At 40.5% G+C, this 26,062-nt stretch overlaps 1 protein-coding gene across 5 annotated transcripts; it reads right to left on the reverse strand.

The window, feature by feature from the left end:
* Positions 1-4,850: 4,850 nt before the first annotated feature.
* LOC103289381 (rhodopsin-like) lies at positions 4,851-23,231 on the reverse strand. 5 transcript variants are annotated; one of them, XM_054723327.1, is made up of 4 exons: positions 22,883-23,231; positions 18,980-19,059; positions 17,401-17,546; positions 4,851-7,002 (listed from the first exon to the last, which is right to left on the reverse strand). In XM_054723327.1, the coding sequence occupies exon 4, from the start codon at positions 6,984-6,986 to the stop codon at positions 6,063-6,065; it is 924 nt and encodes a 307-aa protein (XP_054579302.1). In that variant the 5' UTR covers positions 6,987-7,002; positions 17,401-17,546; positions 18,980-19,059; positions 22,883-23,231; the 3' UTR covers positions 4,851-6,062. The 5 variants fall into 5 exon arrangements, 4 of the variants coding, with proteins under 4 accessions (XP_054579302.1, XP_054579303.1, XP_054579304.1 ...); XM_054723328.1 differs by lacking the exon at positions 22,883-23,231 and adding an exon at positions 19,989-20,238; XM_054723329.1 differs by lacking the exon at positions 22,883-23,231 and adding an exon at positions 19,719-19,753.
* Positions 23,232-26,062: the final 2,831 nt, after the last annotated feature.

Consider the following 26,062-nt stretch of genomic DNA (forward strand, 5'->3'; position numbering starts at 1 on the left):
GTCCATTCAAACCCCATTTGTAGATTCAGCTTTTACCTGTCCTCCGATAAAACCTTGGGTGAGATCTTGAACCCCATACTTTTGTCTCTTGCTCTTTTCTTTTTTAATTGTGACCAAAAAACAAAACAAAACCCCACATAACATATGACATCTCAACCATTTTTAAGTGTACAGCTCAGTCATGTTAAATACCAGAGACCGGGTGCACAAATGTGTGCATGGGTGGGGTCCGGCCAGCCCGCTCTCATCGGGTAGATGGGGCCAGGCTGGTGGGGGTAGGGGCCATGGGAAGTTAGCCTGCCAGTCCCACCCCCTGGTCAAATTCCCCGTTGAACTCCCAAACTCCCAGTCAAGGGGACAATTTGCATATTAGCCTTTTATTATATAGGATATTCACATTGTTGTGAAACAGATCTCCAGAGCATTTTCATCTGAAAAAAGTGTTCATCTGAAACTACAACCATTAAACAACTCCCATTTCCCCCTCCCCTCAGCCCTTGGTGACCACCATCCTATTTTTTGTTTCTATAAATTGGCCTACTTGAGATACCTTATATAAGTGGAGTTAGGCAGCATTTGTTTTTGTGAGACTTGCTTATTTCACTTAGCATAATGTCCTCAAGGTTCATTCATGTAGACCATGATAGGATTTCCTTCCTTTTGAAGGCCGAATAGTAGCCTATTGTAAAAATAAACCACATTTTGTTTATCTATTCATCCATTGATAATTTGGGGTGCTTTTACCTCTTGACTATTGTGAATCGTGCTGCTATGAACCTGTATATACAAATATCTCATCTACTAGTAGACTCTGCTTGCAATTCTTTTGAAAATATACTCAAAATGGAAATCCTAGATTATATGGTAGTTCTATTTTTAACTTTTTTAGAAGACATCATACTGTTTTCTTTAGCAATTGCACCATTTTACAGTCTCACAAAGGTTCCAATTTCTTCAAATCCTCTTCAACTTGCTGTTTTTCTAGGGATATATATATCCCCTGAATATATATATATTTATAGCCATCCAAATGGGTGTGAGGTGTTATCTCATTGTAGTTTAGATTTGTATTTTGTCTTGTCTTAAATTTTAAAAAGTCCTTTGGTTATTTTCAGCTCCAAAGAACAGTCTCATTCTATAAAACATGATAAGCAGAATAACACCCCCTTTCCCACAAAGAGGCCCTAATCCTATGGATATATTAAGCTACATTATAAGGGGGAATTAAGATTGCAGATGGAATTAAAGTTTCTAATCACTGCACTCTACCCCAGGTTATCTGTGACTCCTCCAGGCTGGGAGGAGATATAAGAAGTAAGAAAGACCATCCTTCCTGAAGGCAGATGTAATATGTTTGCATCTTTTGGGTGGAGCAGATTCCCAATGGTGATTCTTTCTCTTCTATAGCATGTTGTGGGGTCCTCAGTCAAAGTTAGCCTCTCTGGCTAGCTACTTCTCATCCCATTTTCAGCCTCTGCAGCCAATGGTAACCTCCAGCCTCCTTCTGCTGAGAGCCCCTCCCCTTTGGTATAAAGCCTTTTTCAACAACCCCAAGGCCAGATCCTTCCCACAGGTTTTCTTGGCTCAAGAGAACACCCTGGCCTCCTTTCCCCTCGCCTGCCAGGGTGTATGAGCAGTGTTCTCTAAACAATAGCCTGGATTCATTCAACATTTTCTTAGGATACTTTTCTGTTCTTGCTTTTAGGGATTTTGCCCAAGTTCATTCTTAGTTAGTCAACATGCGTTTATACAGCATATGTACATAAAAGCCAGAAATAGTTTCATACAGTGATAATAGTTGCAATTAGAGTGGATAAAATGTTTTAAAAAAAACTTAGAAATTTTGAGATAATTCACTTTTTTCCCCCTTAGGTGATTTATTTTTTCAGAAATATGTCTTATCTGAACATTTCCCCCAAACCCTTTCTGACTTTAAATTCAATATCATTGCACCATTCCTATGAGGGAAAATAACATTTTATAAGAACTTGCAACTAATTGCCAGTAACTTTAGCCCCCTCTTCTTCTCTCCCCTTCTCTCCTGCATCTTGCCCAAGTTTAAGGTTCTCTAGGGGTACAAAGGATTTTCACATCAGAACATAGATTATTGCTGATGTCATTCATGACATAAATTATTAATTATTCTAAATATCAAATTTAAACAACTTCCCAATCCAAGTTCAGGATATCAAAAGCAAAATTATCTCACAAATGAGAAAGTCTCAATAGTTTATAGATCATTCTTACTAGTTTGAGATAATTACTTGAGGAAAACACAGAAAACCAGTAACAGTTGTTGACTGTCAAAAGATAACTGGAGCCCAGCCAGTGTGTCTCAGTAGATGAATATTAACCAGAGACCAAAAGGTCACTGCTTTAATTCCAAATCAGGGCACATGCCTGGGTTTCATGCTCCATCTCCAGCAGGGTGCATGTAAGAGACAGAGCCCATAGATGTTGATGTTTCTCATCGATGTTTCTATCTCCCACTTCCTCTCTCTTAAAAATCAATAAAAACTTATTTTTAAAAAAGAGAGAACTGGAGACCTGGGAAAATGGGGAGGAGAAAGACTTACTTTTCAGTAAATATAATTTTGAACCTTTTGCATTTTATACTACACAGTCTCAATTTTTAAAATTGTTTTAAATTAATAATTTGCTTTTGAAAAGAAAAACTACCATTCTGATACTCAATGTTATCAGTAGAAGTTACCTTTTGATATTAGAAAACAGAGCTTAAGTTTTAAGGATAAAAGAATGTTTTAAGGATAAATTAAATTGTGTATATTAGATCTACACAATTTTAACTGAGTTAAGCTTGGTAACTTTTTGAGATTTTCTCCCAATCTCAGATTGCTTAAAATTTCAACAAAAACAAAGAGGCAGCCCTACCTGGTTTGGCTTAGTGGATAGAGCATCGGCCCACGGACTGAAGGGCCCTGGGTTCGATTCTGGTCAAGGGCATGCACCTTGGTTGCAAGTTTCCTCACCCTGGTTGGAAGGCAACCAATCAATGTCTCTTTCTCACATCGATGTTTCTCTGTCTCTCCCTCTCCCTTCCACTCTCTCTAAAAATCAATGGAAAAATATCCTCGGGTGAAGATTAACAAAACAACAACAACAAACAGCTTGAGTTTTAGGAAGAGGGGGTTTGTAGAAAGGCATGTCTTATGGACCAATGAGTCCTTTTCATCTTTTGTCAAGGGCCTGATGTCTACCAGGGAGACAAAGGTAATAAGCCCTGGTGCCCACCCTGGAGAAGACTTGCATATCGGGAAAGAGTAGGTGATATTTTGATTTCTCAGAGTTGAGGTTGGAGGAAGAGGGAAGCCTTAGACTGAACAGAGAAGACAAGAAGAATCTGAAGTCAAAGTGGAGTTTACACATGACACAGAAGCCACTAGAATCTAAATACAACAGGGGTCTTCACCCCTATGTTCATTGCAGTGTTACTTACAATAGCCAAGATTTGGAAGCAGCTCAAGTGCCCCTCAGTAACTGAGTGGATAAAAAAGCTGTGGTACATTTACACAATAGACTACTACTTGGCAGTAAAAATGAAGGAAATCTTAATTTTTGCGACAGCATGGATGGACCTGGAGAGCATTATGCTAAGTGAAATAAGTCAGCCAGAGAAAAACAAGTACCATGTGATCTCACTTATACTAGTATGTGGAATCTAATGAACAAAATAGAAACAGATTCATAGATACAGAAAACATATTGACAGTTGTCAGAGGGGAGGGGAGTTGAGGGACTGGGTGAAAAAAGTGAAGGGATTAAGCAAAGAAAAAACAACACAAAAACTCATAGACACAGACAACAGTATGCTGATTACCAGAGGGAAAGGGAGGTGAGGGGAGATAAAAAAGAGTAAAGGGGGGAGGGGGTAAATGGTGACAGAAGGAGACTTGACTTTGGGCAGTGAACACATAATACAATATACAGATAACATATTAGAGAATTGTACACATGAAACCTATGCAATTTTATTAACCAATGTCACCCCAATAAATTAAATAAAAATTAAAAGAATAGCTTTTTTAAATAAATAAATAAATAAATAAATAAATAAATAAATAAATAAAAAATAAATAGGGGGGCGGATACTAAGGGTGGGAGAATGTAGTCAAAGCAAAAGGTGAGAAAAGACTCTTCCACAAGCCAGGTGTCTGCACCCAAAGCAAAGTGAAGAAGCAAGGCTCAAATTTCCCCAGCAATCAGTTCAGCTCTTAGTAATGATGAAATGATCACCCTGGGCCAAGTCCTGTCTTAAAGGGAAGGTCTTGGCCTTCTAAACTCCTGCAAGGCTTTTCTAAGCCTCAGCATTTCTCATCTCTAAGTCAGGAATAGCAATACCTGCATATAAAATTGTTGTGAGGTTTTGGCATAGTGTATATAAAATGGCTTACATTGTGTTGGGAGCATAATAGTTGCCCAATACATGGTATCAATTTTCTTTGTTGCCATCATAGTTATTGTGGTGGTTGTTGTTACCTGTAAATAAAGCTAAATATTGTAATGATGGATCTCATTCAATCCTCACGTCACACTCCTTTTGAAGTAACTACATTTCCCAAACTACTTTGCTCTTAGAGTCTGGATGCCAGGTATGTTCCACCAATTTAGAGGCAATCATGTAGGAACTGGAGGATAGAATGTCTTCCTGTTGCTGTTTATTTTGGCAAACAAAATCACAGAGCTATGAGTGGCATGAGGCAGCAGGGGCCATGGTGGAAGCAGCTGCTTGACCTCCAGATCACAGCTGCAGTAAATGACTCTTGACATCAATGAATGGTGGCCCTGACTTCCACTCCTTCAACCCGCCCAGTGACTCTGTAAGCATCTAATTCCTGTATTAGCTCCTTTATATTTAAATACCTAAAGTGGTAACTCCTGTTTCTAGAAATGAATCTTGACTGATTCACAGATGGATGTCTCATGTAAAGAAATGTCATATATAAACTTATCTGAAAGAATTTATGGCATATTGCTGTCTCAAACTTTCTTAGATTTAAATAACGTGTTAATTCTATTTAAACCAGTTCAGTGTTCTCTTTATTGATGCCATTCTCTTTGAGAGCTATTGACATGACACAATTAAAGTTTCCTGGAATCCTGAACAGTTAACACTGTATTTGTATATCATGTTGTAAGGCAGAATATATTTTTGTGACAATCATTAATGCATTCATTGTATTCCTTTATACTTTATTTTATTGAGAAAATGACCCCTGAGATAGTTTTGCTTCCTGATATCCATTCTTTCTTTCTTTCTTAGTATTAAGAACTCTAATTTTTAACTGGGTAGTTGAAGGCACTACTACTGAGCTAAAATTTCTCCCCACTCTCCCTTAAAGCCATATGACCTTCCCATAGCCATATGACTAAATTTTGGGCAGTTACATGTAAGGAAAAATGTTTTCTGTAACTCCTAGAAAGTGTCTTCAGAAGAAGAGTACTGACCCTTCTTTGCCCCTTGCTCTTTCCTGTTGGCTGGAGTAAGAGTGTGATGATAGCACTACCAGCCATCTGGGGTCATTAGGTAGTATGCAGATCATGCCAAAGGAAAAGAGAATATGCCCTGAGAACAGTTTGCCACATAGGTCTGGATTGTGTACCTCCAGATTTCTTTTACATAAGAAAAAGTAATAATCTCTCACTTTTTAAAGTCACTGTTATTTTGTTGCTGCTCTGTTATAACTTATCCCTAATAAGGGGAACAGCCAAACTTCCTCCCTTCATATCAACTATGGACTATTTCTCAGTCTCTAAAAACAGGAGAATTCTCAAAAGTTGCTCAACTACTTGCAACACAAGAAGGCATGCTGCCAAAATGTTGATCTGGGTTTAAAATTAAAGACTTATAATGATTTCACTCAGGACAGATCAGTGTATGCAGCAGCAAAGTTTGTAAGCCAGATGAAATTTTTGACTTACTAATATTATTTTCAATATCAAGTCAACGCACCAATTTTAGGTTAAGTAAAAGGCAAGTCCTTCACCCTAGCTGATAGTCCACTAGGACTAGGATTATTGACCCCAAATGGCTGAGTTTTTGTTTAAACTTGCCCTCTGCTGTTCATTGTGTGACTACTATACCCCAGTTGACAGCATATCCAATAACATAATCTGCTTTGCAGCTCGGTATTCCACAGCCCATAGATCAAAGGATTAAAACACTGGCCAAATGAAAAGACTCCAAAAAGCACCAGATTTAAAGCAAAGAAAAACATCCCACACATCTTTCCCAAACCTATAAATATCAGAGTTGGTATTACATGTAAGGCGATCTGCAAAAAATGAATTAGGACTGTTTTTCTTGCTTTGATATTTGACCTATTAAAATGGCCAGCACGTTTGCCTTCTTGATATATTAGAGAGTAACTTATAAGAATTATAGCTAGAGGAAGGAGAAAGAAAATCATGCCAATGGCTCTGGCAGGAGTACCATTGAAAATCACTGGGCAAAGGGGCTCTAATTTTAAAACAGCAACTGAAGTGGAGTTGGTGCCCTCTATGACGAATAAGCAAACATTCTTGAGTATAATCATTATCCAAGTCCCAGCCAGGATTCTATACTTAACTGAATCTACAAAGGACAGAGATTTCAATGGCCAACATATGACCAGGTAAGTGTTGACAGCCATCAAGGCCAGAGTAAAGAGGATCCCTTCTCCAAAACTTATCTGGGCCCCAAACACCAACCAGCACATCAGCACGGGGCTGTTGGCCATCAGGGCCCGCATCCCTTGGAACACCATTCCCAGGCCACAGTAGGAGGAGATGCACAGCAGATGGTGGCAAAGGAAGATGTATCGGACCTCTTTCCTAAGTTTTGAATTCTGTGACACTATTGCGATGATGATGATCGTGATGAATGTGGCAAAGGAGAAAGTGACCACGTACACAGAGGCCTTCACTGTTGCTTCGAGCCTCAGCCAATCTGAGATGTTGCAGTGCTCAGAAGTCAAGTTCATGATCATCAGGGCAACTTGGCTCCTGCAGGAGAGAAGAACAAGAGTGAATCTAGTTTAAAGCATTTCCTGTGGTTTTCCAGCTCTCTGATCTTGTGCACAGTCTCAAGGGACAGATTGCATGTTTTTCAGTATAGAGGATGACAATTTTAGATCTTATTGACATGGGTCAATAAACTGGAGAAATCATCAGGGGCCTTCTCTTTATTTCATGAGAGAGGAATACATTCAAATCATCTAAAAGGAGGATTTGAAAGACATGCTCTCTATACTCATCAAATTGCGCAAAATCAGGTCAAGGTTCTACTCCTTATGAATCCTCTTTCCCATCTTTGATTGTAAGAATGATTTAAGTTCAAAGCATAAAGCACAACACTGCTGAAGTCAATTGATTAACTAACAAGCCCTTGTTAACACTTAGCACTTGCAAAGATCTGGGGAAGAAGTGAGGGCAAGAGCTGTGAAGAAGGCAGGGAAGTCATTGATGTCGAGACTTGAATTCATTTGAGTCCATAAGACATGAAAGGGGAGATTAACAGTAATGATGACAATCCTGGGGAATATTTACTGAATAATTTCTAGGGATCAAAATTGTTCTCAGGGCATATTCCTCACAAACCCTAGAGGTTATTTTCTTTTCCACCATGTAGTTTTCACAAACGGGGATATGGGCACTTGGAGAGGCTAACTAACCTGCTCCAGGCTGTGTGATTATGGCCTAGTAGGGCCAGGATCTGCATTTGGTACAACTCCAGAGCCCATTCACTCAACCACTACAAGGAAGTTTATATCTAATGTAAAGCCAAATGAATACATTCCCTGAGGGCTTCTTTGGTTAATGTCATTTGACTTGACAACTAGACCCCATTTGTAGGAATATTGTTTCTATTGTGAAGAAGCTGGAAGACTGAACATCTAGGAAAATGCTGGTATCTCAGGGTTTCTGATGGACTGTGACTACTAAAATGGTAAAAGCCGTCTGGTAGCCTCTAAAATATTCTCAAACATGCACAGCAATGAATAGTACACTTTGTGACAGCCTGGGGAACCCTTCAAAGTACAGTATCTTTGTTGTCTCTGTGGAAGTCTGTTGTAGAGACATCAACTGTTGCCTCCACACCTGCACCCCATCCAAGGATAGGAGCCTACCATAGCCTTTCTGCCTGCTTCCTCATGACCTATAACATCACCTCTTCCTCCATCAAACTTAATTGGACCTGACGAAGAGATATCGCTTATAGAAAATCATTCTGTAGACTGTGCTGAGTTAATGTCTGTCTCTGAAAAATTTGACCCAAGGATTTTCACATAGAGAATGTAATCCAAGTGTGATGTCATATAAGTGACCTGCCAGTCATTTGGAGTGTAGATGAGTAGAAGAAAGAGAAAGGGAGAGATATTTGCTCTAGTTTTCATTCTTGAAAGGTCAATGCAAGTCTCACTTTCTCCAAGGAGCTTTCTCTCACTGCCTTAGTGATCCCTCTATTTCTAAACAACCCTCCCATAGCACACCTAGCTTCCTCATGCTTTTGGTAAATGAGTAATAATAGAGGCCAGAAAGCCCCTTAGAGGCCAGAAAAGCCCTTGCACAACAAAGAGAAGAACCTTGACTTCTGATTCCACCGAGATGCTCTGCATTTTCTGTCCTTGTGTTCTAAAAACATAACACACCCATATATTATTTGACCTAGCTCAAATGGTTTTATTCTTTCCTCTAGAGTTCAAAGTATATAAAATGGACCCTAAAAAGGTACAATAAGTTTTATTGATTTCCTAAAGGTCATATCACAATGGAGAAACAACTATTGCAACTTCCTGAGAATCTAAAATGTCATAGCTCCTTACAAAATCCCTTGGTGAAAGCACACATTTTTTTCTGCCTATTGTATTGTCACCCTTTGTGGAGAATTTTTCCTAGGCTGATGGATTTTTTTTTAATTTTTTTTACATTGTCATGCTGTTGAGCTCCAGGCATCTATTTTTCTCTACCGTCCAGCTCTTCAGAGAGGGATAGAAATTGTAACTGTCATTGTCAAACTCACCATCAAGCTTTTTTTAGCTGTGGATTTTTCAATCAAAATCTTACACCAGTCCGGCCAGCATGGCTCAGTGGTTGAGCTTTGACTTATGAACCAGGAGGTCAGGGTTCGATTCCCAGTCAGGCCATATTCCAGGTTGTGGGCTCAATCCCCAGTGTGGATGCAGGAGGCAGCCAATCAAGGATTCTCTCTCATCATTGATGTTTCTATCTCTCTTTCCCTCTCCCTTTCTCTATGAAATGAATAAAAATATTTTATAAAAAAATCTTACATAAGAATCCTTCAATAATAAACAGAAAAGTGCAATCTGTGCACATTGAATGCCTCCTCCTAATCGCTCACTCCCAGAGCACACTCCTGTAACTTGCCTCAGGGCACCACCTTGGAAACTGAGGACCCCACTGAAAACCCTGGTAAGCTGAAATAAGCACTCTACCGTTGGCCTGTGGGCATCACATGAACTGGGCTCTAAGCCTAGAACAACTGCTAACAAGAAATGTGACTGGACATTGAAATCACCACACTTTTCTGGTCCTCGGTTCCTTACATCACAGCCATACAGCATCATCAAGCTCCACATCCTTTCTCTTTATATCTACAGTCATCCTCACTCACATCCTCAGAGGCCAACTCTAAACTTGGATCTGGAGTATATGGGTTTTTACCTTACTCTTGAGAACAAGATTGTCTCCACCTCTATCCCAGATATAGTATCTTATTCCCATGCTGGAGCCATAAATAGAACCCTGAGCTCTCTAGGACAGGATCTACCTCATCCTGCCAGGCCCCCTGTCAGGACCTGAAACCCAGCGTCTGAGCCCCAACTTAGGGTGGTCACTGCTGGCAGGCTCTACAATGGTGGAGGCCTCCTTGTCTCCTTGGGCCTCCCAACAACACCCACTCCTGGGCTCAGTGTTGCGGGATTGGCCCAGCTGATGGGCTATATTCCTCCTTATTCAGTCTTGCTCCCCACACACCATGCTGCCCAGAATCTGTCATCAGCTATAGCATCCCAGCTGGATTCTTGCTTGAAATGACTTCCCTGCACCTGGTGGGGCTCATCTGCTCCCCCTCCTCCCCCACCCCCCCCACACACACCTGTCTAGTTTATTTGACAACACCTCTCCGATAGCAATGAGCCAGGCTTGGCCTATCTGTGTTCTAAGACTTGAAACTCTATACTGAGCATGAGTGACTGTCATTGTGCTTCCTTTAGAATAAAATTCTAAAAGCTGTTCCTTCCCCCATGAATTACTGCAGCTGCAGCTACAATAAAGATGAAACTACCAACCGCTCTCCCTCCTGATCTGAAGTGCTTTCAAGCAACTATTTATTGAGACCAAGCAAGAACTACTTTCTCTGGTTTTCCAATATGTTTAACACACTAATCAATGTGGCACCTTGTTCATCATTTCACTCAACCAATCTTCATTGAGCCATGAAACACACAACATATAATCCTCAATAGTAAGGTTAAAAGTGGGAAAACACTGCCCGGCCAGTGTGGCTCAGTGGTTGAGCATCGATCTATGAACAAGATAGCCATGATTTTATTGCTGGTCAGGGCATGTGCCCAGGTTTTGGGCACTATACCCAGTGGGGGGCATGCAGGAGGCTGCCAATCAATGATACTCTCTCGTCATTGATGTTTCTATCTCTCTCTCCCTCTCCCTTCCTCTTTGAAATCAATAAAAATATATTTTTAAAGGTGATAAAACACCATTGCTAACATACAGAAGCTTCCTGTCCAGTGAAGATGCAGAATACAATGTAATTAGATAATAACCAGAAACATCATGTGTATTATTACTCATTTACCAAAAGCATGAGGAAGCTAGGTGTGCTATGGGAAGGTTGTTTAGAAATAGAGAGATCACTGAAGCAGCGAGAGAAAGCTCCTTGGAGAAAGTGAGACTTGCATTGACCTTTCAAGAATGAAAACTAAAGCAAAGCAGGGTCAAGGGTGAGTTGGGGAGGGAAGAGGAGAGGTACAGATTCCAGGCAACAGAAAGCCATGGGAGCCAAGATGGGACCGTACCCGGTATGTTCAGGGGACAATGAATAGATTGGTTTGGGTGGAGTGATGGCTTGTTTAGAAGACTAAGGATAGACTGGGGGCTTTGATACCAATCCAAGGTTTAAAATTTATTTTGTAGGCCCTGTATGATTAAAATTGGGAGTAGCAGATGCCATAGGTTAAGAGCCAACATGAGATGCCCACCCTTGCTTGCCTAGTGGCATTTGATAAGAGGTCTGCAGAGCAGGCAGCTGGGCCAATGACAGATTTGCACAATGAAGGCATTGCTAGCATAGTGGGTGGCTCAGAATACTTTTGTACACATGAAATCTCCAGGAGGGCTGCAAATCTATAAAATCAATGAGGGCTAGTATCATTGCCTTTCCTTTCTTTATGAGACCTCAGAAAGATCAGTAATGTATTCAGGATCATGCAGCCAAAAAGAATCTCTCAGTCTCCAAATGTAAATGCCTTTTCAGAGGTATATTTGCATATCAAGAGCTCATGGCAACCAAACTCAAATAATAAGCCCTCATCTATTCATATTATCTCCACTTAAGGACAGTTCTAAAAGCCTTTTTCTTCTTCTGAAATTCTAAAATGGGGAATACCTGTTTCCTTCTAGCCCAAAATGTTACTTTGGCTTCAGCTTTTAAATAAAACCCTGGTGCTAAGAGATTTCAGCAAAGAATACACTATAACCACAACTGCCCTTACAAATCAGAACCAGCCACCACCACTGTCTGCAAAAACAAAACAAAACAAAAAAAACAAAACAAAACGAAGCTGATGTGTGCAAAGGGCAGGACTGAGTCTTGTCCTTAATTTTTGTCCCGGCTTCCAATTTAGGACTAACCAGAGAAAGCCGAATATGTACCCCTAACCAATCACATAGGACACCCACTTCTAGTTGGCTGCCTAGAACTAGAACTTCCCCAGGACCACAGCTGCCAGTCAGGGAAAACCTGGATCCTTCCATTTTCCCACTAGAAAGCTTTCCCACTCCTTTGTCTGACCTGCAGTCTCCATCAAAACCTAAGTGATGATGGCTGCCTCCCTTGGTATAGCAAACTCCAAATATGTAATCTTTGATTTTCTCCTTTGATTGGTCTTGGTTTATCCTCATGTCTGTATGCAAAGATGGTGCTAGTGGCATTGGCTTTGCTGATGAATTTGTGGGGGCTCCATGCTTCCTCTCCATCCTGTGCCCCTCTGGTCAGGCAGTTCAGGCCGAGTAAGGCAGATCCCTTTCCTGGAGGAGTAACTGCCCCCTTGACCTCATCATGAGATCTGGTCACTGAGCTCGGAGAATTTCCCGCTTCTCCTGCATCTGAGGGTTCACAAAGCCCCCACTTCAGAAGAAAGTCAAGAGAGTATTGGATGTGTGCTAACCTGAGTGGGGCACCTGGAAGGGAGCATATGAAAAGAGATTATGACACTGGACCTAATGGTGGCAGACAAAATATATTGGTAGATAACATGTATTGATTGTTCACTGAGGTGGCTCTAGTGGGGACTGACTTCTTTAATATGAACACCAAGCCTATAAAGTAGGCACTATCATTATTCACATTTTTTCAGAAAACACTGATAGAGAAAGGAAGTAGCTTGGCCAGAGTTAATTAGTTCATGACAGTGATACTAGAATTTGGACTAAGCAGTCCAACCCCAGGGCCCACTCTCTACAGCTCTGGGCCAGGTGCCCCCACGTCAGTGAAGGCCAATATTTAAAGGTTGTGAAGGGCTCTCCATACTTCTCAGGGAGTTGCTGGGTGATGGTGAAGTCTGGCTTCAAACCTAGCTCTTCTGATTTCTGAGATGACATTTCGTTATTGTTGTCTGTTGAGTTTTTCCCCAAAAGTACCTACCATATTAAATAGTGTGAATCAAATTCTTTTAAAAGAGAGAGAGAAAATGTGTTATGATCTGGATTTGTGTCCCCACCAAATCCATATTTTGAAGCTCTAATCCCAGAATTTCCAAATGTGACTGGATTTGGAGATAGCGTCTTCAAAGATGTGATTAAGGTAAAATGAAGCCATGGGAGGTGGGGGCGGGGGGTTGGGAATCCAATCTGACCAGTGCCCTTGTGTCTTGTGAGAAGAGGACATAAGGATATATAGAGAGAGACCCCCAAGAGATGTGTGTGCACAGAGAAAAGACCATATAAAGAGGTAGCAAGAGAAAGATCACCTACAAGCAAGCCAAAGAGAGTGGCCTCAGAGAAACCAACCCTGTCAGCACCTTGAACTTGGACTTCCAGCCTCTACTTTTCTCTTGTTTAAGCTACCCGCCTAGGGCATTTTGTTATGGCAGCCCTAGCATCCTGATACAGCAGGGAAAAGCAGTTGCCAGCTACCCGCTTATTCCTTATATCTGAGAATGGCTTCAAATGGGTCCTATTAGAATCCACCCAATACCTACACCTGGGAATTTCTGAAGAAGGAAAGATCTCTGATCTCTGAGAGGAAGAAGGACCTTCCCCTCCGGGATGCTCACAGTCGGTCAGGCAGTGACTACTACCATCAGGGCCAGTGTCTGACTTGCCCCCAATGGGAAGAACTCATGAGCTGAGAACAAACTTCATAAATGATTTCAAGTGCTCAGTGGCTTCTGGCAGAGGTGAATGAGGACAAGTGGACATGTCCAAAATGGCTCTTAAACCCTCTCTGAAAGACCAGACCTTCTCTCCCACAATAAACATGCCCCCTTCTCTTTAAATGTGGCTTTTCCTTTGGTCTAATTGGCACTGTACTTTGTTATTTAAAAAAAAACCACTTCAGTAGGGGAAGCCTCTGGGATCTCCTCTGTTTTTCTCCTCAGAGGGGGAAGGAAGGGAGGGAGGAACCGGTACTTCCTGAGCACAGGCATTTGACCACAAGAACAAGCACTTTCTAAGTATTAGCCTGATTGTTAAGCATCTGTAAGAGGCTCTCAGAGGAGATGCAGAGAGCTGGGTGAGGTTACACAGCCTCTGTAGGTATATCCCGTGACTTCTGAAGACAGAAAAGTTACACGTTTTCCTAATGAGTGCTTTCCCAGGCAGTTGACTTTTTGAGTGTTAACCTGCCTTTTTTTTTTTTTTTTTTTATAAAAGGGAAATCCTCCAGCTTTGTCTTCCAATTTTTTGTGAACAAAATTTTGATCTACAGACAGTCTTCTAAGTACGCATAGGATTCCTGAATCGAAAGACCCACTATTTTGCTTTAACAAAAGCTTGCCCTTTTCTAAACTACTCAGTTCTCTAAAACACATGTTAAAAAACAATGTACACACGCACCTTCACTGAACACCTTGAGATTTTAAAACAGCAGGCTGCTCATGGTCCTGGGCGGGGTGATACAAATTCACAAACCAACCTCAATATGAATAAATATTTAAGAACACCGTATTGGAAAGAAGGTAGCTCATTAGAATAGTGACAAAGCTTTTTTCATTTTATGAGTTAGAGCATGATACATGTGTCTGACCCAACTGATTGCAGTAACAAGGAGATCTGTGTAAAGAAAGCGGGCACAAATTCATGACGCTCTTCACTGTCCTAACTGCAGGTAGAAATCAGGCACAGGAGCCATCCCAGGATTTCAGGAAGAGACTGGTCCATACTCACTAACTATAATGGTGTCATATGTAACATAACATTTTTTCTGAACCATAGAAACTTAAACAATGAATTTATATGAAATTATGGCACATTGATTAGAATAAAACAGTCATTCAATTCTACTGGGATGGAGCTCGCTGCATTGGCATGGGATTATCCAAGGAACAGAAGTGGCAGAGATAGACATTTTGTAATTTCCAACTACCTCTGTGCCCCAGCATGAATCTAAGAACTGGAGACACACAGTAATCCACACACACCAAGTCTTTGATGTCATGGAGCTTACACATTCCTGAATCCTCTGACAGTTACCTAGCAGGTAGTAAACAGATGGATTTTCTCTTCCTCCCTATCTCTCCAGAATGCCAAAGGTCAATCTGATATCTGTAAACCACAAAGAACAAACAGCCATTCTGCTGCTGAGAAAATGATTCATTGCCAGTCCTATTCCCCAGAATCTGAGAGGTATTTTTGTCTTTGGTCGATTGGTTTTTCTCTAACAAGGGCTCGTCTTGTAGCATTTACTTTTGAAATGTGCTGAAGCTATTTTTTTTCCAGGTTTTCTTTTAATTGTTGACACTATTACATATGTCCCCATTTTCTCCCCTTTGCCTACCCCTATCCAGCCCCTAATCCTCTTCCCTCTAGCCATCACCATACTGTTGTCTGTGTCTATTGGTTATGCCTATATGTTCTTTGACTAATCCCTTCACCTTCTTTCATCCAGTCTCCCCTCCCCCGCTCTGACAGCTGTCAGTCTGATCCATGCATCCATGCCTCTATTTCTATTTTGTTCTCTAGCTATTTTAATGTTGCATGACTGCAATTATTAAGCTAGTGCAAAGTTATTTTACCTGCATATGACTTTAACATTATTAAAGCTTACAAAATAATACCTAGCAGCCAAATGGTGAGTTTTCTGGGGGTTTTTTGTGTGTTTTTTTTAAAATATATTTTATTGAATTTTTACAGAGAGGAAGGGAGAGGGAGAGAGAGTTAGAAACATCGATGAGAGAGAAACATCGATAAGCTGCCTCCTGCACACCCGCTACTGGGGATGTGCCCACAACCAAGGTACATGCCCTTGACCAGAATTGAACCTGGGACCCTTGAGTCCGAAGGCCGATGCTCTATTCACTGAGCCAAACCGATTAAGGCGAATTTTGTGTTTTGCTAGTAGGCAATCCTCTATTCTGGAGCAATGGTTTTCTTTCATTGCACAGTTAAGACAGTTGCCCCATCCTAAACAACAAGACATACCCTCTCTGTCTCACAGACTGCACCTGGCTTCAGCCATAAACCAAATGCTTCATCATCAGTACAATCTTGGCAAAGCAGAAATCACAGATTCCAGGAAGTACTTTGGTTTTTTTCTCTCTGACTCAGCATTGAGGATTATTGTAAACTTCTATCAGTTTAATTCTATTTCCCAAATTAAGGTGCAATTTAATGATAGCTATTCTTACTAACCCTTTTATACGCTGTGATTTGTTTCACTAATGAAAAAGAACTCCTTTAGTTTTGAAATCTATATATACTATACATTGCTTGGTTAAATACCCCTGTGTTGCCCAGCTGGAGTGGCTCAGTGGTTGAGCATCAACCTACAAACCAGGAGGTCACAGATTTGATTCCCTGTCAGGGCACATGCCCCAGTTGCAGGTTCAATCCCCAGTAGGGAGCGTGCAGGAGGCAACCGATCAATGATTCTTATCATTGATGTTTCTATCTTTCTCTCTCTCTCCCTTCCTCTCTGAAAGCATTTAAAACAATATATTTTTTAAAATACCCCTTTCTTTATTAGGTATCTTTGCATCATTCAGATTATACATGTCCTGCAAAGTCAACTTTTGAGACCTGAAAACTGTATGATTTTAAATAAATCTTATGATTGAAAGTGGAAATTCATGGAGTGCCTTAACCTTTGGCCTGCTCTGAGAACTTCTACTTAGCATATAATTGATTATTGATTATAAACTTGAACTTTTACTTAATTATATATATGTTTTCTCTCTATTGCCAGAACCTATGTATAAAGGTCCTTTGGCAGAGATATAAGCCCACCTATCACAGCAAATTCTCTATTCCCATTTGGATGGAATTGTATTTTTTCATAGCAAAGTCCACTCTGCCAAGTTATTAAAGTTCTTGGTTAATTTCAGTATCATTTATATTTGTTATATATAATGAATATAGAATTTTGAATATTTATAGAGAAAATGGCTGCTTCAATATTCATCTTTGTGATTATCAGTAAATATGACCATTATATTTATCTTTTTATTTTATGGACTTATTCCCAAATAGAAAATATATTATTGTCACTAATGTTATTTTTTGCAAACATTATTTGTAACTCTATTTTGTATTTTTTCAAAAGACCTCACTTTCTAAGTATTGATGACAAAGAAAATTATTAACTTTGAAAACCCTAGCTAAATTATCATTAAACCACTTTTGAGTATCCAAAACTCTTTAATCAGGGTTTTAAAATGCATGCCCATATCCTTATTGCTTCATTTATACATTCACTCACTCATTCTTTCATTTAATAAGCATATTGTGCACCCACCCACATATGTTAGGCACTGTTCTAAATGCTGGGCCTAACAAAGATGAATGATATATGGCCTCTGTTCTCAAAAAATTTACTTTATTGATTTGGAAGTGGGAGAGGAATGAACACAGGTATAGTTTATGAGAGAGATGGCAAAAACATAGATCAATTTTATATATTGTGAATTGGAGAAAATGTATACAAACCACAAATCTTTGGTTAGAGAAAGGTGAGTTCTTTTTCCAAGAAGAGGATCTGGGGAAAGTGTTGTTTCTTTTCTTGCATGGAAAACCAGAACGGCAAGGTTGAGATAAGTCCCAGGCAGTACAGATATGGAGCTAGCAGAAGCTTCCTGGAAGAAGCAAGGACACCAAATAGTTTAGTAAGGCTGCTTGAAAATGACAGAGGAGGGTAAAGATGCCCTCTAGAAAACCACACTGCAAATAAGTAAGTAAATCTATATATATAAAAGCCTAAGCAACCGTTATGATCAGAATGACCAGTCGACCAGTCGTGATGATGCACACTGACCACCAGGGGGCATATGCTCAATGCAAGAGCTGCCCCCTGGTGGTCAGTGCACTCCCACAGCCAACTTCCCATGGCCCCTCTCCCTGGGCCCCGATGTGGGGGGAGGGCAGCCAGCCAACCTCCTGTGGCCCCTCCCCTCCGGCCTGCCGGCCCCCTCATAGGCCTCAATCACCAGCCAGGCTGAGGGACCCCACCCATGCACGAATTCGTGCACCAGGCCTCTAGTAAATAAATAAATAAATAAATAAATAAATAAATAACAAAGGCTGGTACTGTGGGGAGGAAATGAGGGCAAATCTATTCATGGAAACTTGCAGATAACACCTAAAGATGGAAAACAGACAAAGACTTTTCTAATTTAAGCAAACACATGTTTGAAGGGGACAGTTAGCTAGATCAAGATACTGGCCAATGTTGGGATTTACCCAAATAACTAAGAGGTTTTCGACGCCATCGGGATATAGAATTATGGAGAAACTACCCCATTAAAGAACAAATGAGAAGTCATCACAGGGATTCTCAGTGTAGGACACAACTGGATGAGTCTGACAACAACACAAGTGCAGGGTGCAAGGCCTCCTGCGAGGTGAGGGTGGGCCTTAATCAGGAGGAAACATATAAACCACAGTGGTGTGTGCCCAACAAATGCATGGCAGTATCACTCTGATCTAGTGAGACTTGCTCCAGCACACAAAGAACCTTCCAATAGAATTCCTTTTCACCACCTCCTTGGCCACTCAAAACACTCATGTCCATTAGGTCAGGCCACACAAAACAGCAGAGACTATAGAATTTTTGGCTACAGCAAACTCTGACAAAGAAAGAGGCTCACATCACTAGTCCCTGGTTATCACCAATTTTATATAACTTGAAGATTTACCTTGTTTCAGACTCTCAGTCTGTCCTGATCTTAAATGTGTGTTTACCACTTGACTTCCTAAATTTCTAGTCTTAAAATATCAAATATTATTTCTGGATGATACAGGATGGGGGTCCATTTGCTCTTTCAGAGTTTTCAGGGTGGTGCCATACATATCTTGGCCCCCAAGGAAATAACACCTGCTTATAAGGCAAGTGCACCTATTAAAGGAAGTGCGACCTCCAGACAGAGGACCACAGGTGATAACAGAGATGAGCCAGAGTGGGGACCAGGCTGGAGACTTCAGTTTTTTGTGACCAGAGCTGTAGGAAATCACATAGCATAGGAGAGGTGTGTTATGTCAAGGTGGCCCTCCTAGAAACAATGCATCCTACCTTTAGACGTGGAGATGGTTTGCTGATGAGATTAAGTACGGTGCTTCATTGTATAACATCAGGAAGTGACTAATTTGATCCTGGAAATGTAATCCATGGAAACGTTTCAGTGTATTTGTAGGTTCAACAGAGAGATATTGAAATGACAGTTGAAAATAAAAGGATGCTTGTTCACTTGGAAGCAATGAGTAGTAAGTTAATAATGTATCACCAACATTGCAGAGAAAACAGGTCCTGTTGAGTGGAGTATCCTGATCCACTGAACAAGTAGATCCCATTAGCTGAGAGATATTTAGGAGGTTGCCACAGTATTATTTTATTCAATGAATATCTACTATGTGTCAGAGTACTGTGAAGTGTCTCCAGTTAGTTAAGTGAAAAATAAGGCAGAATCCCTACATTTGTGGAGCTCACAGTCATTTAGGGAAGGTAGGTATGTAAGCAAATAGTTTCAATACTATAATTAAAGTGCTTTAATTCAAAGTACCATGAAAACCCAAAGGAGGGAATCTAATATTCCTAGAAAAGTTAGGGAGAACTTCGCAGAGGACAATGACTATAGAAAATAGTAACAATTCATTCATCCAGTGAGCCGGCCTTCCATTCATTCATTCATTCATTCATCACATATGTGTTGAGTGACTCCAACTGTTCTGTATGCTGTGGATACATCGAACAAGACAAAAAAAGTCCATACTTGAGTGAAGGTTACATTCTGGTGGGGTGTGAATGATATTACCTTAAGACCATCCAGTGTCCACCTTCTGGCCTCATTTCCTCTCCCACATATTTTCCTATGGAGACAGAGTGCCCTGACCACACTGGAGCATTCTGATCTTTTTGGTAAGTGTATCCATGCCAGTTTATTGCTTAACCATCACAATAGAATAATTCCAGAAGGGCACCATCAGATGAAATCAAGTTTCCGAAACTGTTACACTGAGAACCAGTTTTACACAGAAATAAAAGTGAGAAATGAGATATCTAGACTGACATGAAAAATCCTTACCTTACTTTCCCAATGGAGATCTTTCCTGCCAATGGAAAAAAAAAAGAGTTCTCTTTCCCAGAAGAAAGTTTGTGTAAGAGCAGCAGGAGTTTCTTTGTAAATCCCGGGAAGAACTCCCAATGCCCAGCAGGTAGTAGAAGTGAATCAAGGGACATGCCTCATTTCACATTCTCCCAGGATCCTGAGCCTTCAGACCTGGGGCCCCTTCAGTGGTGCCTGCAGCTAGTGTCACAGGGTGATTCACCTAGAGAGCTGCTGGACCTCAGGGCCAGTCACTTCCTGAAAGAACACTTAGCGTCTTCTCTCCAAGAAGGAAGCGGAAGAACCCGGGGGCCAGCTCCTCCCCTTCTGTGCACAGTATCCCTCTACAAAGACAGGCATGCTCTCTGTACCCTTCTGGGGTTGGGACCCACTTGATGGCATTTAAAGGTGACAAGGAAAAAATGTCTCTAGAGAAAGCAAAGAGGTTTCCCCACCCTAACATAAGGGGAACATTCAAGCCATTGCAACCAGTGGTTTGAAGCCAAACTGACATTAAAAGATCTCAGACTAAAAAAAAAAAAAAAAAAAAAAGATCTCAGACTACTCCTATGGAAATGACCACAGTTTCATAACAGAAACAAGAGAAAGGAAGTTAGAAGATTCTGCAAAGCACAGTTGGTATCATTCTGAAAACTCATAGTTCCTGTTGACCAACATGTCTGCTTTAAATCCCTCAAGCTACTAATTATAAATGTTACACACCAGGTTTTCCTCATATTTATAGCCTTTGTTTCTTTTTGAAGTTGCATGTTTGTTGTCAAAATGTAAAATGCAGACAAACATAACAAAGAACATGTAAAATTCCCTATAATTCCATCACCTGAAAATAACTACAGCTGGCACTTTGTTGAACATCCTTCTAGCCTTTTTTCTGTGGTGAGGTGAATCTTAGGATGAGCTCTCAACATCCATTCCACCCCACACTAGTGTGGAACATTCGTGCAACTTTATAGGGATTAACCTTATCCCCAGCTCTGACTAGTTCCTGATTTGACTAAACAAAATTTCAATAATCGTATGACCTTGGCACAATGTTTATTTTAAGGACCAGCACCTAACCCAGACCTAACCCAGGCAATACAAAGCATTTCCCTTGTTGCCCAGAAAAACACATGATCAAGATGATCCAATCAGAGGGAAGCCTAGGATTACTGCTGAAGGCTGGGGGAGAGATATTCCTCTGGGTTTGAACAAAACGGCTCTGGGAACTATTGGTGGCCATCTTGCCATGACAAGAAAAATCACTTTCAGGTGAAAGCAGATGGTGCAGAAGGCAAAAAGAGATATAAAAAGAAATTCAGTTAAAGAACATTCTGAACTGCTAAATTAAATTAAAACCAATATCTGTCTTACTTCTGGAGCTCTTAGTTATATGAACCAAAAAATTTGCTTTTTGAAGTCAGTTTAAATTGAGTGTTTTATTACTTGTAACTAAATGCATCCTAAATGACTCATGTAGTTATTTTTATTTAAAAATGTACATACTGTTTATAATTTCCTATTTAAAAATACATCACAACCACCCTTCTTTTTCAAGATAAATACACTTTCACAAAGTTATTAATTGTTTCAGAGTAATCTGTTATAAGGACAGACATTAAATTACTCATCCAACCCCCTATTGTGGGGCATTTACATTGTTTCTGGGTTTTTCCATATTGAAAATTCTCATCGAGTCTCCTAAATATTAGAGAACATAGTTATTTCCCTAAGATAGCTGTCTAATGTAAAATTACTGAGTCAGATTGTGTACTCCTTAAAAGGTTTTTGACTCATGTTGCCAAAGGCCCTCCCAAAAATTTATTTCAAATATATTCCAACCAACAGAGCATGAGAATGCCCAAAAAACTCTCAACCCAGAACCCTCAACACAGATAAAGTTTCAACACAAATAAAATCTCTGTCTATGTCCTATTGCTATTTAATTCCCACTTAAAAAAAAAAAACAAAAAAACTTATAGAGTGCTGTAGTGTTTAATTTTCATGTATTTATTTGCTTATTATATTTTTCCTCTTCTGAATTTCCACTGACAATCTTTTCTCACTTTGAATTGAAGCACTTGCTTATTTTTATATCTCAAAAGTAAAATATAGGTGTAAGTAGATTTTAATTAAAGAAAAATTTTTTAAGAAAGTTACTATATGACCTAGCAATTTCATTCTAAGATATATGCCCAAGAGAATGAAAACATATCCACACAAAAACTTGTACACAAATATTCACGGCAGCAATATGCATAATAGCCCAAAAGTGGAAATCATCCCAATGTTTGGTGAATGGATAAACATTCACTCAGCAACAAAAAGGAATGGTTACGCTGTAGTAATACCCACTGTCTTGCATAATATGGGTAAATCTCAAAAGCATTATGCCAAGTGAAAGAAACCAGACATGAAAAATGCCAAGTGAGTAATTTCATTTATATGATATTCTGGAAAGGCGAAACTATAGAGACAGAAATCAGACCAGTGGTTGTCAAGAGTTAGGCGTGGGGAAGAGAAAGGCACTAAGGGGTGGAAGGGAACTTTTTGTTTTGATGGAATTGTTCTGTCTTGGTTGCGGTGATGACTGTACAACTATAAACATTTGTTAAAACTCAGACAACTATATGCTTCAAAGGGTAATTTTTTCAGTATGTAAATTATACCTCAATAAATCTAATTTAAAAAAAAATCAAGTACATTATTATTGAAACTTATTTTTGCAATTTGGGGAGATCCCCACAAAAGAAGAGCAGGGAACATTTACTTCCTCAAAACTTACATTCACCATTTTCTAGAACACAATTAAGTACCTATGCACATTCACACTTCACCAACTTAGTAAACATTTTTAGCAACAGACTACTTACTTTTTGAGAAAGAAATTAGCTTTGCTAACGTTGTCTCTCCCTGTTTCTTCAACCTGGTCACAATTGTTTTAAGGCTGGTAAGCTGGCTGCTAGTGAAGAGGGTGTTTTAAGTGTTTCACTTCCTCTCAGAGGAGGTTAACATGAGCAATCATGGGTAAAATCAGGAGAGATCAAATTAGATCCAGTCTGCTCCTCTGAGAAGTATGGCAGGAGGAATCTATGCTTTGCCCACACTCCCTCTGATCTCTCCGTTTATCATAGTTGCATGCCTTTCCTCCCAGCTGCCAGCATCTGCTTCTCTTTGTTGGAGGATGATCCTCAGGCTTCCAAAACCCAACTGCCTGCTATACTTGGTAAACCAGATGATCCTGGGCTGTGACTCACAGGTACAGGAGTCTCAATAGCACTTTTGCACCTGTCAAAGACAACACCAATATGTATTTTACACCAGTGCTTCTCACACTTCTATGCTCATTGGCTGGGGATTGAGTTCAACTGCAGATTCTGCTGCCGGAGGTCTCAGAGTCTCCAGTTCTAATAAGCTCTGAGGTGAGGCCAATGCTGCCATCTACAGATCCCACCTTAAGCAGCAGGGGCCTCTTTCCAGGGCTCCTGGCAGGACCTAGCCAAAGACAACAAGAGGGTGTCTACACTTTGTGGTCTACTAGAGCAAGGGTAAATACCCCAGGGACAAATGTGGCTAAGAGAAAATGGAGAAGATGGGGTTCCATAGCAGACTGTAGAAGTTCCAGAAGCAGCCCAGATTTAGGAATTCAGGTGGCATTCCCCTGATGGAAATGTATTTGTGGGATGAAAAAAAAATCCCTGCCCTACAACTACTGAGAGGCAGCAATCTGAAACCTGTCTTTGAGCTGTGGGGAAGGGGCAGTGGGTGAGGGAAGATGGGGCCGTGAATACACAGTGAGGTTGTGAAGGATGCTCTGTGCCTTACAGCAGGAGAGCTGAGGTGGATTTTAGACCATTTCAAAAAGAGAGAAAGAATTCTGGTGGCAACTAGTAATGGATGATTGTTGGCAGGAGGACTGGTGTGTATTTAGATTCTGTCAGGAGACTGTTTATCTTAGACCATGTCACAGAGCACATAAGAGCCAATCATCAATTCCTTCCATATGACAGTTCCAGGAAGCAATTACCTGATAAAGTGTCAAGATTATCAAACCAGAAAATGCCCTCTCCTCTCTGCTTTCAGGACACTCCTTAAAACTACTTCTGGAACATGTATGAGACTCGTGTGTGTGTGTGTGTGTGTGTGTGTGTGTGTGTGTGTTTTAAGCATATTTTTATTGATTTCAGAGAAGAAGGGAGAGGGAGAGGGAGATAGAAACATCAATGATGAGAGGGAAACATTGATCGGCTGCCTCCTGCATGCCCCCTACTGGGGATCAAGCCCACAACCCAGGCATGTGCCCTTGACCAGAACTGAACCCAGGACCCTTCAGTCCGTAGGCTGATGCTCTAGCCACTGAGCCAAACAGGCTAGGACATTGTATGACACTCTTTAAAACTACTGCTAGAACACTTATTTCTGCCCGTCATTGTCATTCACCAAAGATTGACTGACTGCCAATATGTGCCAGGCTACATTTTAGGCACTGGGGATCCAAAGGTAGTTTACATAGGAAAGTTTTCACAGTATTTCAAGAATAAGTGAGAAAGAGAAATATAAATAGACGAACAAAACAGATAACTTCTATTGTCATCCAACCCTGATATAACATCAGAAAAACAAAGCTGTTAAGCATCATGCAATGGAGAAAATGGTTGTGTAAAACCATGACTTTAGCATCAAAGCACAATGGAACCAAATGGCACTGCCCTCAATATCCAAAACCAAATCAATCCAGGGTGCCTCAGAGAGTTCATTCGTACCCTTGTTATTATTCATGGAGGGCCAGAAGCAATTGAGAAGAGAGGGCTAAGGAACAGAAAGTGGAGAAAACCTCTTTTTAAAAGCTCCTCCCTCAGCTCTCATTCAAGATGCTGGGAATGTAAACTGGTACAACCACTATGGAAAACAGTCTGGTGACTCCTCAAAAAAAAAAGAATAGAGCTACCATAATGACCCAGCAATCCCTCTTCTGGGTATATACCCAAAAAACTTGAAATCAAATTTTGTGCACTGGGCCTCTAGTAAATAAATAATTTTTAAAGGAAAAAAAAAGAATAAAGCTTCTCCCTCATGGGTCATATTCTGGATGTGGCACAGCTCCTGAAGAAGCATGGAATGGCATTCCAGGAAAATACTTGTGGTAGGTTGCGTTTTCCAAAGATGGCCACAACAATACCTTCCATCCCACCTGCTCTTCTACACGTGACTTTGTCACTCCTGCCCTTGAAAGGTGGACTACAGTCCTGGCTGGTGTGGCTCAGTTGGTTTGCTGGTTTAATTCTCAATCAGGGCACAACCTGATTGCAGGTTGATCTCCTTTACTGGTATCTCACCCTCTCCCTCTTCCATCCTCTTTCTCTAAAAATCAATTGAAAATCTTAAAAAGAAAGAAAGAAAGAAAGAAAGAAAGAAAGAAAGAAAGAAAGAAAGAAAGAAAGAGAAAGAGAAAGAAAGAAAGAAAGAACGAAAGAAAGAAAGAAAGAAAGAAAGAAAGAAGAAAGAAAGAAAGAAAGAAAGAAAGAAAGAAAGAAAGAAATGTGGACTACATGCCCCCCTCAACCCCAGACCTGGTGGGCTTATGACTTCTGCAATCAATAGAGAACACCTTCACCGTGTTCTGGAACACTAGTACTTGGAGCTCCGAGCTGCCATGTGAGTAGCCCAATTAAGCTGAAGCTGCCAAGCTGGAGAGGCCAGTGGAGGTGCCAGCTGAGAGCCCGGCTGTCAGGCAATATCAGTAGTCGGCCATGTAACTGTGCCATCTAGCATGTCCGGCCTGTCTGACATCTGACTGTCCCTATGAGAAGCATCAAACCAGAACTGCCCAGCTGAGCCTTTCCTGAGTCCCCAACCCACTAAATCACAAGCAAAATTAAATGATTATTTTAAGCCACTAAGTTTGGGGGTGATTTGCAACACAGCAATAGTAAAGGGAACAGTATGTGAGTGAAAACCTGAAATTAACAAAATCTCAGACACTTTTCTTCCCTTGCATAATTATTTCTCTTTTATTATTTCACACTCTCCGTATATGTGGATCACAGCCATGA

This window comes from Eptesicus fuscus, chromosome 11 (genome assembly GCF_027574615.1).
Source record: "Eptesicus fuscus isolate TK198812 chromosome 11, DD_ASM_mEF_20220401, whole genome shotgun sequence".
Classification (NCBI taxonomy): domain Eukaryota; kingdom Metazoa; phylum Chordata; class Mammalia; order Chiroptera; family Vespertilionidae; genus Eptesicus; species Eptesicus fuscus.

Excerpts from the sequence above, each read along its gene's own strand:
- LOC103289381 (XM_054723330.1), bottom strand. The coding sequence starts at position 6,986 with ATGATCATGAACTTGACTTCTGAGCACTGCAACATCTCAGATTGGCTG.